The sequence below is a fragment of the Lampris incognitus genome, chromosome 2 (genome assembly GCF_029633865.1).
Source record: "Lampris incognitus isolate fLamInc1 chromosome 2, fLamInc1.hap2, whole genome shotgun sequence".
In the NCBI taxonomy this organism is placed as follows: domain Eukaryota; kingdom Metazoa; phylum Chordata; class Actinopteri; order Lampriformes; family Lampridae; genus Lampris; species Lampris incognitus.
Window position 1 is genome coordinate 123,892,702 of NC_079212.1, and position 18,509 is coordinate 123,911,210.

At 41.0% G+C, this 18,509-nt stretch overlaps 1 protein-coding gene across 1 annotated transcript in view; it reads right to left on the bottom strand.

The window, feature by feature from the left end:
• col2a1b (collagen, type II, alpha 1b) overlaps positions 1 to 18,509 on the bottom strand; it is a 73,748-nt gene that overhangs the window by 29,974 nt on the left and 25,265 nt on the right. The window contains exons 17-31 of the mRNA XM_056301620.1: positions 18,092 to 18,136; positions 17,437 to 17,490; positions 14,365 to 14,463; positions 13,788 to 13,832; positions 11,374 to 11,472; positions 10,475 to 10,528; positions 9,651 to 9,758; positions 9,361 to 9,414; positions 7,949 to 8,047; positions 6,476 to 6,529; positions 5,401 to 5,499; positions 4,548 to 4,601; positions 3,781 to 3,834; positions 2,373 to 2,426; positions 1,834 to 1,887 (exon numbers count right to left, since the gene is read on the bottom strand). Of these exons, the coding sequence (XP_056157595.1) occupies positions 1,834 to 1,887; positions 2,373 to 2,426; positions 3,781 to 3,834; positions 4,548 to 4,601; positions 5,401 to 5,499; positions 6,476 to 6,529; positions 7,949 to 8,047; positions 9,361 to 9,414; positions 9,651 to 9,758; positions 10,475 to 10,528; positions 11,374 to 11,472; positions 13,788 to 13,832; positions 14,365 to 14,463; positions 17,437 to 17,490; positions 18,092 to 18,136 (1,026 nt within the window). The remainder of the gene's footprint in view (positions 1 to 1,833; positions 1,888 to 2,372; positions 2,427 to 3,780; positions 3,835 to 4,547; positions 4,602 to 5,400; positions 5,500 to 6,475; positions 6,530 to 7,948; positions 8,048 to 9,360; positions 9,415 to 9,650; positions 9,759 to 10,474; positions 10,529 to 11,373; positions 11,473 to 13,787; positions 13,833 to 14,364; positions 14,464 to 17,436; positions 17,491 to 18,091; positions 18,137 to 18,509) is intronic.

The following is an 18,509-nucleotide window of genomic DNA, read 5'->3' on the forward strand; positions in this document are numbered from 1 at the left end:
ATGCGCCACTCTGACAACCCGTGGGCCTCTCCCCTGCATATGTTCACGAAAACTAATGGCAGCTGGCACCCATGTGGTGATTACCGCCGCCTCAACAACACCATGACACCAGACCACTAACCCATCCCACACATCAAGGACTTCTCTGTGCACTTGGCGGGGGTGGTCATCTTCTCCAAGGTGGACCTCGTGCGTGGATACCACCAGGCGCCGGTTTGCCCGTAGGATGTGCTGAAGACGGCAGTAATTATGCCGTTCAGCCTGTTCAAGTTCTGGAGGATGCTGTTTGGGCTCAAGGGGGCTGCACAGACCTTTCAGCGGCTCATGGACTCTGTGCTGTGAGATATGCCATTCCTGTTTGCTTACCTGGACAACATTCTCATGGCCAGTATGTCCGCGGCAGAGCACATGGTCCACCTCCAGCAGCTGTTCGAGCGGCTCAGCCAGTATGGGCTCATCGTCAATCTGGCGAAGTGCCAGTTGGGCCTGTCAGCCATTGACTTCCTCAGGCACCGGGTTACAAAGAATGGAGCAACCCCCCTTCCCGACAAGGTGGACACCATCGCCAGATTCCCACGTCCCAACACGGTGAAGTCCCTGCAGGAGTTCCTGGCATGGTGAACTTTTACAACCGGTTCATTCTCCAGGCGGCTCATCTCATGCGCCCCCTCTACGAGGCTCTGAAGGTTAAGGACCCGAAGTGCACAGTGGACTGGTCGGAAGAGAGAAGCCAGGCGTTTGAGGATGCTAAGGCTGCGCTGGCTGACGCTGCCTTGTTGGCGCACCCATCACCAACGGCCCCAGTAGCACTCTCCACGGATGCCTCAGATTACACCATGGGGGCAGTGTATGAGTAGTGGGTGGGTGGAGCCTGGCAGCCGTTCACCTTTTTCCGTCGCCAACTGCGCAGCAGTGAGAGGAAGTACAGCAACTTCGACCGGGAGCTTCTTGGCCTGTTTCTCGTCATCTGCCGCTTCCGGTTCCTGCAGAAAGGTTGCCAGTTCCCTGTGTTTGTGGACCACAACCCACTGACATTTGCCATGGCCAAAGCCACCGAGCCGTGGTCTGGGTGCCAGCAGTGCCAGCTCTCTTACATCTTGGGAGTTCACCACTGACCTCCGGCATGTCGCCAGCAAGGACAACTTCATCGCCGGCTGTCTTTCCCGGGCGATGGTGGACGGTAAGCCGGAGTGGGTTTAGGTGGACCGCCTCAAGCTGGCTTACCTGGACTTGGACAGGCCAGTTCAACTAGCCAGCCCCCTCAGCGAGGACGCCCCCTGCCCCTACACCCTTCAAGAGGAGCTGTTTTGGCCGCATTATTCTTCCCCCGCCACATTGATTTTTTTTTCCTTTTGTCATGGTGAATTCTGGGGGGGGCATATGCAGTGACCTACTTGCAGTTACATATTCACCATGTGGACCAAAGACAGTCCTTTTAAGACAGTGGGTTCAGGGGTTAGTGGGGAGGATTGTGGGTAGACACGAGACTGAGGTTTTGATATTGTGAACTGTTCACTTGAAGTTAGTTGGAGGAAATAACTCCTTGTTTACCACAGCTGTGTGGTCAAAAGGAGAAGCGGTCTTGTCTCCTTTCTTACATCCTCCACATTGTATCATATTGTAAGGTGCCTTAAATGCACTCAGAGGGGCATGTTATATTAAGTTTGATATGTTTAGCTCCATTTTGGAGAGATTGTGTTCCTACAGGAAAAACCAAATGAACTTTGTACCTGCCATCATGATACATTACAGATTTAAATTATTCACAAGTGCATTCTTAAAGCAAAGGATAACATTTAGACCAAATTTCATTTCATCAAGCCCTGCACTCACCTGGTCTCCAGGTTTGCCTCCCTCACCAGGTGGGCCAGGAGGTCCAGGAAGACCCTGCACATAGGAATAGTAAAGAAGAAGACAAACAGAAAAAAACACGAATGGTAATAAAAATGTGTATATTATATCACAGATCATAAACACTGCAAAAAGATACATGTCTGAAGATAAAAAATAGCCAAGTTTGCAATGTTTTATCCATTACAGCTACTCTCCATGTGAGCTGCCAGAGATAAACTGAATGACTGATGCATTTGTCAAAGTGATAAATGGAGAGGGGTATTAAAAGAAGGGCACAGTTACCTTTTACAGACACAGGTAAGAGTCATACTCGTACATTACATACAGCAATGTTTACATTTAAACTTGAACAGCAACAAATGAAGTTATTAGTAGAGATGCAGCTACAGTTACATTATACTCACAAATGAAGTCACAGTTACCACTATAGCTACTGTTACATTTAGACATGAAAACAAACCAATAAAGCTAAAGTTACTGTTAAATACACAGGCACAGTTACAGCAAACACAACTCACCTGGAAACCAGAGGGACCGGGCTGTCCTTGCTCTCCTCTCTCTCCAGCGGGGCCCTGTACAGTTAGAAGAGATAAAAGATGTTACATTACTGTAGGGGTACTGATAGCACATCGAGTATTAAATAATTTGTAAGCAGTTATCAAAACACTCAATAGCTAGCATAAGCTTAGCTAATATGTTTCAAGTTATTAATTTGACTGAATTGTCTAAATATGTACACTGTCTATAATATGCACATATTTGAAATACTTGTTTACCTTTTACATTACACTACTTCTACCTTACTTCTTTACTTTTTGCATTACATTTTACTTTTTCACTTGCATTACCTTTTGACTTGTATTACTTTTATCACATTTTGTGTAATGTCATATGCCTCAAATTAAATCCCTGGTCATGTGAAAACTGATTCTAATTCTGATTCTGCTGTGCTGTGTTTATACCAGGTATTTCACAAATTAGAGTCTGGTTCTGAAACAGCTTCCGGATAGCAGCCTAATAGTATCTGACTCAATAACGAACACTACCCTAAAGCATACTGTACTGTTCAAAGACATAAGACATGAGTAAGCTTTTCCTATGTAATCTTACGCAATACTGTGCAGTTTCAGTGTAATCACTGGAGAGGACCAATGTACGTGTTCTTGGCTCGACCAAATACAGACTTTAACTCACATACTGTTTGGATCATTGTCTTTTGGAGTAACCTCATTGACTACCTGAATTGCAATGACACGCAAACTGCAGCAACTCTACAAAACTCTTGATTAAAATTCCCAAGAACATACACAACTATCACTTAGTGTCAAGAATGACACAAATTGATATCAAAGAGTGTGATTGCTGCTTGTACTGTGGATTTGAATGTCAGTGGTATCAAAATAAACATTTTTTTCCCACCACAAAAGGTTAACCAAAATTATCAATCAATCAATCAATCAATCAATCAAGCTGCATTTTGATAGCGCTTTTATAAAAAATTCTGGTTAATTCTGAACTTTCTGAGCTCCTGTTGAACTGAATTAAGACACATTCAGGAAATGCCCTGTACTGTCATTAAATACAAAAATGCCCCCTGTGCTTAATAAATGGATATATGAGACTAATCAAAGCAGATGTGAGAGTCAATAGTAAGTCTCAAGTTTTAAATGACACATTATACGTTTACATGATGTCAGCTATATTCTGTAAACTGAAGATCAATGATCAATTATAAGTCAGTGACGCTAAATAGAACAATGACCCAATTCATTTCAAGGACTACTTTTCAGCTGGGGCTATGACCAAGGCAGCCTGGGAAATGAAAATACCCCAGTTTGAAGATGCCGCAGAAAGTAAATTGAGAAGAGGTTGGATAAGATCAGCACTGAAGCTGTGGAGTGTGATTGGTGAGACAGAGATACGTACAGCTGGGCCAGGGGGTCCAGCGGCGCCAGTCTCTCCATCCTTACCAGGCAGACCCTAAGGACAGGGAGGAAGAGAGAGAAGGAGGGGAGACAGGAGCAGAGATAGAGGAGGGATAGAGAGATAGCAGTTAGGCCACAGGCAATGCAAGGATCTTGATAGAGGGAATATGCCTGTAATCAAGCGTCTGGATGGGCTTCTTGTGCGAAGATGGGGCAACAGATATGACAGCATCAGATGGACTTGTATAAGAAGCCTAAGCTTCAAGTTTGTCAGTTACACAGTGTAGACAGCATCCAGCAAAAAAAAAAAGTAAAATATATTTGTCTTTGTACTATTTCATCTATTGTTTCTTTGTCACATGCAAATTCTATACATCGGTCTTCTCTGGTCATAGTTTACATATGTACAGATTTAATCTCTTGAAATCATTGTAATGTAATATCTGGTTGCTTTCATCTGTGCTCTCTATAACATACAGCAGGGGATTATTTATACTGAGTTATGACCATAAACGTATGATTTTAAGTAAATTTGAAGGTATGGCAATCACAGTGTTGAATGAGAGTTTCAATATATCATAATTCAATGAAACATTGGCAGACTGGAAAATATTGGAAATGTTTTGTTTTTGGTGACACAGACAGTATAACTTTTTATATTTAATTATTAAATTCAAAATCTCATGTAAGAGAAAGTGAGCTTCTAAATCCTGCTTTGAGCAAATGAATCCAAGATAAATCTAAGAGGAAAAAAAGAGAATAACTTACTCTCAGACCAGGTGCACCCAAGAGTCCCTTCTCACCAGGCTTTCCAGGCTCACCCTGATTAAAATGAAAGCACACATAGCAGTCAGTTGCAATGCCACAACTGACATGTTGGGTAATGCACTTACAGTGGGATTAGAAAGCAGGTTTGTGATGTACATCACTGATTTATTCATTCTCTAGATGTGCTTAATCCAATTCTAGGTTGCAGGGGGAACTGGAGTCTATCCCAGCAGGCTTTGGGCAGAAGACAAGAAGACACGCTGGACAGGTCACCAGTCAATCACTGGGCCACACACACACACACACACACACACACATACACAATCATTAATACACCATTCGTTCCATACCAATCAATTTAGAGTCTCCAATTCTCCTGTTATTCTTTTCGGACTGTGAAAGGAATCTCACATTATCATAATAAGACCATGCAAACCCCAAGTGGAAGGACTGCAATAGAAATTGGGACCCTTTTACTGTGAGGAAACAGGTCTAATCACTAAGCTACCATGCCAGCCAATTTATACATAAAATGACTATTATTTCCTTGTCAATAAAGGCATGACGTTTGTTTGCATGGCTGTAGTCATTTAACAGCCAATAGCAGGCAAACAAATCCTCCAGAACAGTTGTACATTTTTAGATTCAAGAGTTTATTTCAAACAAGCACAAACAATGCTATTCATGGTCACTTGGTTGGTCCATGCATGCCTTCTACTATAAACTGAATATCTTAAACAAGTAATGGACATATTCTTCTTTTTATTCCATTTTCACTATTTCTCTTAATTTATTACCTGTAACAATTTCCGGATCTAGCAACTTATTTGTAAATATAAAATAATTCCCTTACAGTTGCTCCTTTGGGTCCGGGGAATCCCATGACACCAGGCTGTCCACGGGCTCCCTGGGGGCCGGGGGGTCCTGGCCGACCATCCTCACCAGCAGCTCCCTGGAAGAGAGGTACACAGAGAAGATAGGGATTATACAACCAGTGGGCTATTGATTTAAATCTAACAAATGGGATGGTGAGTTAGGAAAGCAAAAGTGATTTCTTCCCTAATATTTCATTATGTCATGATTTGTCTGGACATGAAGGTATAATCCCCTTTTACTTCTGCTGAAATAAGTCCAGCATACAACCTAAAAATATCTACATGTTCTTGCAGTAAGATCGAAGCCTATTTATAAAATTGCAAGGATAATTATATTTGCAGCGTACAGCAGTAATACCCATGACAGTTGCAATAACTTAGACCAATTTAGACCAATTTCCTTTGCTAATGCTGAGCTAAGCCAGAGTGCCTTAAGGCAGTACGGACCCAAAAAGAATTTGCACAAGTTAAATTTATAGTTTAAGTACCTAATAGCTAACTGTTTCAAAGACATTTTATTCAACCTTGTATAAACCTGAGGAAACATTGGTCTAGATAGAAAATTGAGTGAAAATTGGGTTATGGGTTATCATGAAAACCATGATACATATCTTCCAAATTATAGCCTAGGCGATGCTAAATAACATGGCATATTGGTCGGCGTATGTACAGAAAGAATGGGCTCATTTGCAGCAAGTCATTCTCATTGAAACTTAAATACTATTATCCTGCCCATCTGCCACACAAGTTTGCCTTACAAAATCAGGAACATGGAGTTATTTTTGGTAAGGCTAATAGATAAAAAGTGTTGCTAAATCTAATTCATTTTAATTTGATGGGCTGCTTATGGACCATTTTGTGATGGGAGAACATTTAGCTATATTACGCCATCATTCCTTGTTATTCCATTCATAGCATTTCAGCGCTTATATGTCTGGCACTTACAATGAGGGTATATGCTGTGTGATTACGCAGACCAATTTGAAGGGGAAAATCACATAAACAGGAAATAAAAACAGTAAACTTGTCATTGGAAGAAAAAAAAATACTCACAGAGGGTCCGACTTTGCCTTGAGGCCCAGCATCACCAGGGCGACCAGTAAGACCCTATAGAGAAGAGAAACAAACAAAATGCCGAAGAGTGTTCACATCCCTCTACATGGACATTAGGCTAACAAAGGTGGTAACACAGGGCAGTGTGGGAAATTGATTAGCCACTGTTAACATTTTTAGCCTGAAGCAACAGTTTAGAGGGCAAGTACACTTGTGATCTAAATATTAAAAATACACAACTAAGCTGATTTAAAGGGCTATGTTTGGAATGATTTCTGTCTAGAGCAAATTTAATGAATGTTTCACAGCCAGAAAGGACAAAATTACATCAGCCCAGGAGGATGTACTGTCTTTCCTGCACCTGATATGTTATAATAAAGTGTGTTTCAAGTTGGTTTATCCACCAACTGTACTGGTATGATAACTAAAAGCAATGTGTTATTCCGTTAAAATTGTCATTCAATCAGAGCTGCAGATTAACTGCTAAGAATTAAAACCCTCTTACAAATGAACACTAGGGCACTTCTTCAATCACTGAACTCTCATTTGTTGGTGGATCTCAGAAAACTTGTACATGCAAATACAGTACGCTTTCTTTTTTTGAGGATTATTTTTACATTTCATTGGAAAGAGTAGTGAAAACAGAAGAAATATAGAGAAGAGAGAGAGAGGGGAAGACATGTAGAAAAAGGTCCTTGATTGAATTTGAATTTAGGATGCTGAGATCAAGCCTGAGCACACATTATACATGTGCTTACCTAACTACCAGAACACCCACAATGCAATGTTTTAAAATGCAAATGACAGCTGACATTTTTACTCACCAGAAGATTACTCAGGGGACCGAGTACAAATATTTGACATGAGACTAAGCTGAACTGCTCATTGAAGAGTCATTATAAATAGTCAAAAATATTTCGACACTAGGGGTCCGCGGTGGTATAGCGGTCTAAGCATCGGCTTTGTGTTGATGCAATTGCCCACTGGGGACTAGGGGTTTGCGCCCCGGTCTCGTCAGATCCGACTATGGCCGGACTTGATGAAGCAGCAATAATTGGCAACACTGTCTTCGGGAGGGGGGCAGAGTCGGCTTCTGTTCGTCACATGAATGCGTCTCTGTGTGTGTCGGAAAAAGCAGTGGATCGGCCTGGATTCGCCTTGTCACAAAAGTGGCGAGGCGTCTCCTTCAAGACTGCCGGCTGGAGAGATACAGTTGGCGAATGCATGTAGTACGAGGGTGGGTGTTTTAACTAAAATAGGGATCAATTGGCCACCAAATTGGGAGAAAAAGGGAAAAATCAGAAATAAATGTAAAAAAAAAAAATTTCGAAACTGGAAAATCAAAGAATTCTCCTTTAACAATCCTTTTATCTTGAAGTTATTTTGTATTGACTCAGTGAGGTTCTACCAAACACCAGAATCCAGAGAGGTGGTACAGCAGGAGAGACAAACTATTGTCGAGGAAAAACTTACTCTAGCACCAGGAAGTCCGGGCTCTCCTGGGCGACCAGGGTCACCATTAGCACCCTTGGGGCCACCAGCGCCAGAGGGTCCACGCTCGCCAGGGGCTCCCTATATTCGGAGATAGAAAACGGGAGACCTTACACTCAGTCATTTAATAAGGAAGAGACATGTCTATTACCTTACCATAGAAAAAGGAAGCTTTACTTTTGATGGTCCAAAGGGGTCAATTTCAGTCGACTTAATGATCATTCTGGCAGGTTCATTTTGTTGAAAAGGAAACAGTGAGGTAGAAGGTGTGAAATTGGATATCACTTAAAGTAGTTGGGGTGCATATTCCTTGCAGTGTGTTACCGGCATTCTGCAGGTTTGAGAGCTATGATGCCACCGCGTGGTCTTGTCATGTAACTGCATTAAATAGTACCAGGCTCGCAGTACAATACAGTTGTCCAAGACTCAGTGGTGATTACTTTGACTCTCAGAGGGGTTAATAACTACAACTACGCTGATCGGGGGTACCAGGGGTAAAAATAGGGCACTCAGAAGTTTGATGGATTAAAAATCCATTGAGTCGTGCTAACTATACATTAAGTGTGTATAGTTATATGACACTTGCAGATTTCCAAGTATTGTTATCTTTGTAAAGAGGTTTGAATCTGACTCTGCAAATTGACAAGGTGTGAAACACAAATGATTGTGATCAACATCACCACTGATCACACGGAAACTGCTGCCACACGTATTCATGGCCACACCACCAGGCCTGGGTTTGGCATGATCTGAGAATTGCTGTTGATAAGATGCTTTCCCCCGCCCAGTATGAATTTTTTGGTTTCTTAGCATCGAGTGAATCAATTGCTTTCAAGTGGGCACGAGACCACAGCTCTCATGAATTCCGTTCCGACTAGCTTTGAAACTGAAGATCTAACCTGAAACAAAGTATAATGAACTGTACTGGTGCAGTACCATACAACTTAAGTTTCCGTAACCATTTCTGATCAGACTTAAGGAATGATGAAATGAACTGTATTTGTTCCAGGGATTATTGACAGAACTGTGCTTGTGGAAGTAATTTTAAAGGGCTGATCCTGCAAGGTGTTGTAATTCAGCAGTCATTCCATACGGGTGCTATCTCCTTCATGGTTGAATCTCCATTATCGAGGCCTCAATTTCCCGACACAATTACTGTGAGATGCGCAGTGTAATCACCAATCTTGACAAATTTATGACTGTGACTCCAGGTGACGGATCATTTTTTTTTATCAGTTTCTTATCGCTTTTCCTCTGCAGGTTTAGATGTTGTGTCCCCCCCCCCCCTCTGGGCAGCACAGACAGGCTCTGTTAATTTCCTGTTCCCCACAGCAGCTTTTTTTTTCATTCCTATTCCAACTGTGAACCACGGATGTTGATAGGGCAATGCTCACCTTGGGACCAGCCAGACCATCCTGACCGGGGAAACCACGATTACCTGGGGCTCCCTAAAGAGGAAAATACAGAGCAAATGGAAGATTTATCATCAAATCTACAACGTTATGTTAGCAGCAACAGAAATGGGGGGAAGGCATACAATATTACTCCTGTAAGGTATAACTTAGGATTGTTACAGTGAACTATTTGTAGCCATAGTAGGGTGTTGAAAACTAAGATATAGTTCAATTAACTACAAAATTATCCATTTGCATAGCCCAATTATAAACAAGTTGATGGTACTCACTCTCTCGCCTGGAGGTCCGATGGGTCCAGCAGCACCAGGCTCTCCCCTGGGTCCTCTCTTGCCCTCCTCTCCTGCTGGGCCATGGACTCCCTGAGGACCGCCTGGTCCCTGAAAAAAAAAAAAAAAAACAGAAATAAATCACATCCAATTTGCAAACCGAATTAATATCAAAAGGGGATTTGTTTACACTTGGCATGAAAAGGGCAAAAATATGTTATGCAACAATTTACATATCAGTGCTGTAAATTAACTTTTGACGTCTCCTGTGTTCACATTATTGACAAGTAGTTATGGGTAGTAATTTCAAAATATGGGCATCCAAACAATATTTCCAATCAACTGATTATGGTCAAGACTGAACACGCTAACAGACAGTGATATGAAAAATGCTGTTCCCACAGAGGCGGTTGAACAACTGGCATTACTTTTCGTATCTTTGTTCCATATTTCTATAAACATTGTTTCCTAATCTTGTCAAACTACTGTAAATATAAAATATATAAGGTCTTTATTTCAATCAGACTCAACTTTGACTGTGTTCACTAATGTGGGTAACTGATGACTCCTTGATGTACCATACATATAGTTATGATACATAAGTTTAAGCCAGAGTTGTTCATTTGAGAAATAATTAAAGATTAACTCAGTAGAGCCCCCATTTGGTTCCTTGCAAGACTTCTATCTATGATGTCATTCAGAATGCCAGTGAGCTCTTGGCTTCAAACATTATCAATCAGACATCTAAGAAACAAACTATTTTTGGTGAGTATTTACAAAGTACATAATTCTACTGAGGAGGGATGTTTTTTGGGGTACAAACTTACAATCTCTCCTTTGGGTCCAGCTTCTCCCTTGAACCCTGGAATACCTGGGTCACCCTGGGGGGAGAGAGAGAGAGAGCGAGGGAGAGAGAGAGAGAGACAGACAGAGACAGAGAGAGAGAAAGACAGAGGTAATGATAATTTATTCAATACCATGTTATAGAGCAGGATAAGCGGTTAAGATAATGGACGGATGGATGGATAGATGGATGGAATTCCTTGTAGTTGTAACCACTAAATAGTTATTATTTAACACTTCCATAATTCCCCAGTATTGTTGTGCTATATCAGTATTAAGAACTATTATTTAGTTTGACAAACACTCTCACCCTCTTACATCTTTATTATCAATCCCCGTGCTTTGGTAATTCATTCTTACACAACCCAAGTTTGGAAATTCATTTAGTTTTGAAAATGTTCAGCATTTTAAGCTAATTTTTGCTACTATGCTATGTTTTTGATACTATTTTTTCTTTCTGAGATATTAAGGTCTTATTGAGAAATATATTGCCGCATAGAAATGTATGATTGACTGTTAAGAATGTCTTAGAAACGAGCGGACTAACATCAACAATTCACTGTAGACTTACAGTAGATAGATAGGATCTTTACTGTTCTGCATAAAGAGATGTGTTGCCCCACTCTGTACATTAAAAACAAGAATGCCTCCATGCTATTTACATAAACATCCATACAATTAAACATTGGCGTACACAGGTACTACTGCATACATAAATATACATACATGACATACAGTGGGACATGAATACATAGATAAAACAGGGACTGAACCAATACTAACACCAAACCTTACACTGAACTGCCAGCTCAGCCAAAGCTGAAGCATATGTGTACCCTCAAAATGTTTAGTCTTTTACTTCACTTTACTGTCTAATACTTACAGATGTTCCCTTAGGCCCAAGAGGTCCAGTGGCTCCCTGGGGTCCGGGAGGTCCACGGGGTCCGGGGAAACCAGGAGCCCCAGCAATTCCAGGAGCACCCTTCAGAAAAAGACAAAAAATAAAGAGTGAATGTCACTCTAACAGTCAGAGATTAGTTTATTGTACACCAGATCCTTTACTGATCATTCTTTTTTTTTGCCTTTTCCTCCCTTTTTCTCTCCAGTTGTACTTGGCCAATTACCCCACTCTTCCGAGCTGTCCCAGTCGCTACTCCACCCCCTCTGCTGATCCGGGGAGGGCTGCAGACTACCACATGTCTCCTCCAATACATGTGGAGTTGTCAGCCGCTTCTTTTCACCTGACAGTGAGGAGTTTTGCCAGGGGGACATAGCGCATGGGATAATCGTGCTATTCCCCCCAGTTCCCCCTCCCCCTGAACAGGCGTCCCAACCAACCAGAGGAGGCGCTAGTGCAGTGACCAGGACACATACCCACATCCGGCTCCCCACCTGCAGACACGGCCACTTGTGTCTGTAGGGACGCCCGACCAAGCCGGAGATAACCCAAGGATTCAAACTGGCGATCCCCGTGTTGGTAGGCAATGGAATAGACGCTACCCAGATGCCCCTTACTGATCATTCTATCATTTATTCCAAAAGACTGATTGTCTTAAAGTGAAAAGACAACATACATTTAGTGACTGAAATTTATAGATATCTAATCTTTGCAATGTTAGAGGATACACACACATATATATATATATATATATATATATATATATATATATATATATATATATATATATGTATCAACACAAATACAGGAAAAAAAGTTTTAATACATTGCAGTACAGGCCTGTTTCATGCGTCATGCACTCATCAGCTGCTAAAAATTACTATCACTGTCATATTTTTTACTATCATTCCCTAAATTTCACATTGAAGTGGTTTTTAATGAGCTCAACGAGAGTGACTGTGGTCAGTGGATAGATATCATCATTAGGATTCTGCGCGACACATGAAACAGGCCTGTACTGCAATGTATTAAAACTTTTTTTTCCTGTACCTGTGTTGATATTCCGCTCCTCATTAGTTGAGCACTTATAACACCATTGACGGTTTCGGGAAAAAACGCGCTATATATATTTTTTTTTTGCTGACAGCTCACATTACTTGAGCATGTTAAGACTTGTCTAGATTTTGAATTACAAAAATCAAACAAGCTTGATATAGCCATGATACCGCTGACTGGTCTGAAGTGAGCGATTTGAATTTCCAACTCCCACGTGTCGACTGTCCATAGTGACCTGCCCTATTTTGCACAGACTGCTGCAGACATTTCATGAGCTTCAAAAATCAATTGCCCTGGCCACGTCAAGATTATAATTAAGCTTTACATCACATAGTGTGTTCTCGGCTGTAAAGGACAATATATTATAACAGAATAAGTGTATCAGAAAGAAAATATGGATGTAGATGGGTACAAGGCATGTGGCGCTCTTCTTAGAAGCCCAACTTTTTGAAGTGCACCATAGTGTCGCTGTGTTCTGTGTCTACCTTTATGATAAATTATCTATTTGATTCTGCATCATTTATGCAGGACATGATGAACAATGAGGGGGTGTCAAAAATGACTATCACTTTCATATTTTATACTATCATTCCCTAAATTTCACATTGAGGTGGTTTTTAATGAGCTCAATGAGAGTGACTGTGTTCAATGGATAGCTATCGTCATTAGGATTCTGATGTTTGACTGGTTTTGAATATTTAACTAGTTTGCTGATGTAGCAGGTGGGGGGGGGGCAACTGACTTTGATTTGGAGTGCATGGAGAGTCAGGATTGGCTCAGCTGGTAAATGAAACTCACCTGCGCATAATTAACCTTTTATATGTGTATGAAAGAAAGGCAGAGAACCCTGGATACATTAGGACACTGGGCCATTTGAGAGTAAACAGGGAAGGAACTGCTAACTGAAATTTTCCAGGCCCTCTATTGTGTATAAACTGTGGCTTGCCCTTTGAGGAGAAAACATTTATTGTTTGATTTCTGGGCTTGTTTGTTAAACTGTTAATCAAAATCCATAAGCACAAAGCTATTTGTACACTACATCCATCTTAGCAGAAGAACCATGCCTCAGGTAATTCAGCCAAAGCCCTTTAGACAAGACATAATAGTGTACTGACATATACAACATTTATTCATCAAACAATGTGCCCAGGTTTTGAATATTCTACATATAAGCAGTCGTGTGAAATAAAGGACAGAATAAAAGTGGAAACATGATGTTATCCTCTTTCATTCCACTTTCCACTTCCTTCAGTTGGACGGGGGGGGGGGGGGGGGTCGAGAGGGGTTGAGAGTTGATGAGTAGCAATGTGAAATATAAAGGTGAAGTAAAGATTTATACTTACAGCTGATCCTTTAGCGCCAGGGATACCATCTGTACCAGGATTGCCCTACAAAGAAGTGGTAAAGAAAGTCACTTTTCAGGGATTGCTCGACCTCTGGACTCACATTAGAGAAGAAAATTGATTATCATAAAAGTGCACTACAGCACTCATTCAAGGAAAAGGTTTTTGAATTAAAACTTGCCTTAGAGGCCTATCAATCATTGCCAAAATAAAGAATAAAGTAATCACAAATTATAAAACGTAATCTTGTGAAATAAGCATGAAGGCAGATTACATTATTATTATCTATATTGTAATTATTGTATGGCTTATGAAAAATTATGAACATGAAAAACTACAGTGGTAATAGTTGTGTTCAACAATCATTCACAAGGACACAGAGCCAGGACAAAATGAAATAAGGAATACCAAAGTGAAATATTAGCAAACATATTCTGGGTAGAATAATTATCATTGGCTGCTTTGCCTTGTAATATTACCTGCATATCATGCCTTTTAGACCACCAAGATGATATGTATTGTCAACTAAGTTGTATGTGATTGCTGATTAGTTGAAATTTTAATAAATTTTACGTACAGATGCTCCGGAGGGGCCAGGTGATCCTGGAGTGCCAGACTCTCCACGGGGACCCTGGGCGCCTTCAGGTCCACGAGCACCGGTGGGGCCTGCTTCCCCCTGCCCAGCAACACAAAGATTCAGTGAATATTTACTCATCATTTTACAATGAAGTTGAAAGGTCAAGCTTCAGGTAGCAGTGAGGGCCACCGAGGTGTCCAGGGGAATGGAAAACTTTGCCAACAAAAAACAAAATTTGACCCTCTGTGGGACACTGGTGCAACTTAAGAATTCTGGCTTTGACTTTTTCTGTGGTAAATTGTCTTTTAGGCAGTCAGATAAACTCATGCCCCAGGAACAGTTAAGGGAAAAAACTGTATCTTACTGAAAGATGATACAGGTATAGCAGTTTGGAATATGTTGTTTATCTGTGATGGTGGTGGTGATAGGCCTCCACATTATCTCCACATTAAAGTTTACTGTGCCAAGTCAAAGGATAGTAAAATAGTGGGTAACCAAAATTCAAACAGAACATTGTTTTTGGACATAAGAACAGTGCCTTGTAAAGACTCTGAGATTTGGTAGTAAGGGTAGCAATGTATACTTTTCATAGATAATATGTCTAGATATGAAGCTGCATTGGAGTCTCAGCAGCTAATTTGGGCCCATGTGGAAACCAAAGTTGTGAATTTACAAACTTATCAAAATGCTTAAACACACTTGAAAAAGCAATCCTTTAAAAATGTACCCAATTACTTAGAGCTGAGTTAGAGCTGTGTGCACACGCAGCCGATAAAGCGAAGACGAGTTTCTATGATGATAACACACAATATGTTAGCATCGCAACATGAAAGAGGAATAGAGGAACTGATGAAATAATAACAATTAGTTAGAAAACAAAAAGATCAATGGATAAAAAAAGATGACAGCACATAAGGAAAGAAGTGAGACTGGTTTGTGCCGTTCAAAGTAAAAACAACTTTCTCGCTGCACATAAATAACACCTCTTGGAGAGATCGAGGATCAAATAACTCTTAAAACCAAATGCAAAACTTACAAGTTAAAGGTAAACTTACAGTAAAGATCTGAAAAGTGTTTTTAAGAGACAACTTTATATTAAAGCCTGTGTTAAGTACAAAAAGAAAAATGCTATAGTCCCAACCATAACACATTAGCACTTGTCTGTAAAATGACTGAGGTGTAATCAGCTAAACAGCGGGACATCGGCGTTTTAAGTTCATAAAAAAAGTTTTAATTACAAATAGTAAAATTAACGCCCTAGTACTTGTTGTAATTTGTCTGACAAAAGAAAGCAAACAAGCCCGGAAACCTAGATTGCTGACGTTTTACACATTTTAGCAGTGAACCAATGAAATAAGAGTTGAATGCTCACAAAATAGTAGCGCTTTAAAAAAGGGGAAAAAAGCTCACAATTAGCTACTCTTTTAATAAAAACAAACTGAAGGGTTCCTCTAAAAAGTGCATGAGTCAGAGCCAAGATTATAATGACTTGCAGGCCTCTTGCTGTAGTAAAGAGTGGGGCCGGTGCTCTCAGTTACTCAAGTAAATATTGTGAGGAAACCCACCCCATCCACCACCACCCACAAATCCCAGGCAAGCTCACAGCCTATTTTGGTGAATAGAATTTGTTTGCATTTTAAACATCATGACCCAACAGAACGACATGACAAAATTTTAGACGTTTTTTTTTTCTTGAAATGAAGAGCAGCATTTCATGAAATCTCATACTGCACACTCCAATGACTACACAATCGTATCAGCAATTACTCAGCAATGGCTGTTGTTGACTAATTAAAGTTCGTAGTTTATTCTGTTTCTGGAAATGTCTGACAATCTTGGCATTGCTGTTTGCAAAATGTATGTAAGGTGCAATCAGATTGTGATGGTTTTGTCTTGCTAGCTTTGTACTGTGCTCAGCTGTGGTCCCTTAAACTATCCTGAGACTTGCCCATAAGGCAAAAATGAAGAAAAAATGGAGAACCAGAGTGAATTCCAAGGCACGCACAGAGTTAACAGGCAGGTCCAGCCCACATAGACTGTTTATGAGCTCCTGCAGGTACAGCTACAAAACGCAACATTATCAGATAGTTTTTTGAGGTTTCTGACTATAGAGTACTTCCTGGATTTATATCAAGGGTATAGACTCACACAAACACAGACAGAAAGGCACACACATGCAACCTACTGCATGCAGACAAATCCCTCAATGTGCATCAAGTTACTATGCAAGTGGGTCCACATGGCACATAAACAGAAATGCATGAACACACAAGTGCACCAGCACACACAAACACACATTCATATATTACTTCAAGACATTCTTGAAAAGGGGCTGGATTTTTGTAAACACAAAAACATATAATTCCTTAATGATTTCTCTGACTGTCGAGGGGGATAAAAGAAGAAAGTGAACCAATACCAAAAAGGACCCTCAGGCACACACCAGTCTGTCTGCCATGCAGAATGAATAAATCAGTCCCAACCAAGCACAGGGAGAAAAAAACGAGAGAGAGAGAGAGAGAGAGAGAGAGAGAGAGAGAGAGAGAGAGAGAGAGAGAGAGAGAGAGAGAGAGAGTAAAAACCCCCCTCCTCTTTAATTTTCCATGCAGATGGAGGCTCTGAGCACTTTTCGGTGCAGTGCAGCCGTCTCCAATTTCACAAATGCATTTCAGCTCGTCCCCACAAAACCCTTAACCTCCTGTGCCGTGTGCAACCATTTTCTGAGCCCTAAACCTATTAAATTTCAATCAAACAGACATTATTTTAACTAGACAAGCCACATAAAAGCACACTTTTTCTTTACCTTTTTACCTTTAGCTTCTTTTCTGTTGCTATTGTTTTGTGTGCAAAGTGACACAAGTGCAAACATTCAGTTATGGTGGTGGTGGGTTTTATTTTTCAGAGAAAGAGAGGGTCAGGAAGAAATGAACAGAGATTACCACACAACTTATTCATTTACTCCTTCACTTACTCGCTCACTCAGTAACAGACCAACGTCAGTGAAGGGTAACAGGATGGAAGGGGACGAGTGACAGACAGAGAGGAGTAGACAAAGAGATAGTTGTGACTTACCTTTGCACCAGGAGATCCAGGGAAGCCTGGAGCTCCAGAAGGACCAACAGGACCCTGCAGGAAAGCAGAAGACAGGCTGTCAGACTCAACTACCAATCTCAGAGGCTAGGGTGCAGCACTGAGGGCAGCTCCCAGGTGTAACTATGCAATATGATCCACCCGCCCAGCAGAAAACTGCTCCCCCAGGTGACTACTTGTAGTAGGAGCCTTTTTTTTTTTTGTCAAAAATTGAGATACAAAACAGATGGTACTGTATGAGAAAGTGAGAGGCAGAGTGTGTACGTATGAATGTATATACACTCAGGGGGTTAAAAGATGGCGAGGCAAGGGAAGGGGGATTGTGAAACTGTACACATTGGAAACTAAGGGAGAAAGGTGTGTGAGTGTGAGAACGATGAAAGGAGTGGGGAGAGAAAGTAGGAGTTTAAAAGGGGGGGTGGTTGCTACTGTGGGGAAAGTGGGAGGGATGGATAGTGAGGAAACAGGGATAGGTGGGGAGAAGGGAAGGATATGAAGGAAAGAGAGGAGAGGAAAACAGACACTTCTGCAGTCACATGCTCATGACCTGAGGCAGGACTCACATTTCAACTTAGTACAAAAGAGAGAAACAAGAAATAGGAAAACTGAAATTAATAAGATTGAAAATGATACTTACAGGAGGACCAGCAGGACCGGGCAAACCATCATTTCCACGTGCACCCTGGATACCAGACACAAATTAATATATTCTCACAGCAGTAAAAGGTGTCACCTTATTTTACTGAATACTGGAATGCAAATGTGGTAGTATAAAAATGGTACATATTAACTATATATGCACATGGATAATTTCATACACTTCAATAAGCATAATGGTTTCAAGATGTATGGAAATATGGCCGACACAGAAATCATGAAGAGTACAGTTGTACTGCAAAATCTGCATTTGATGGACCGTCAGCCATTGCTATGGTTCTATCACATCCGTGTGGGAGACATAAAAGGAATTCAATTCCATATGCCAGCAAAATGATCAAACTGAGGTGAATTCCTTGGGTCACTGGCATTACTATGAAGGACAACTTCTCATACAG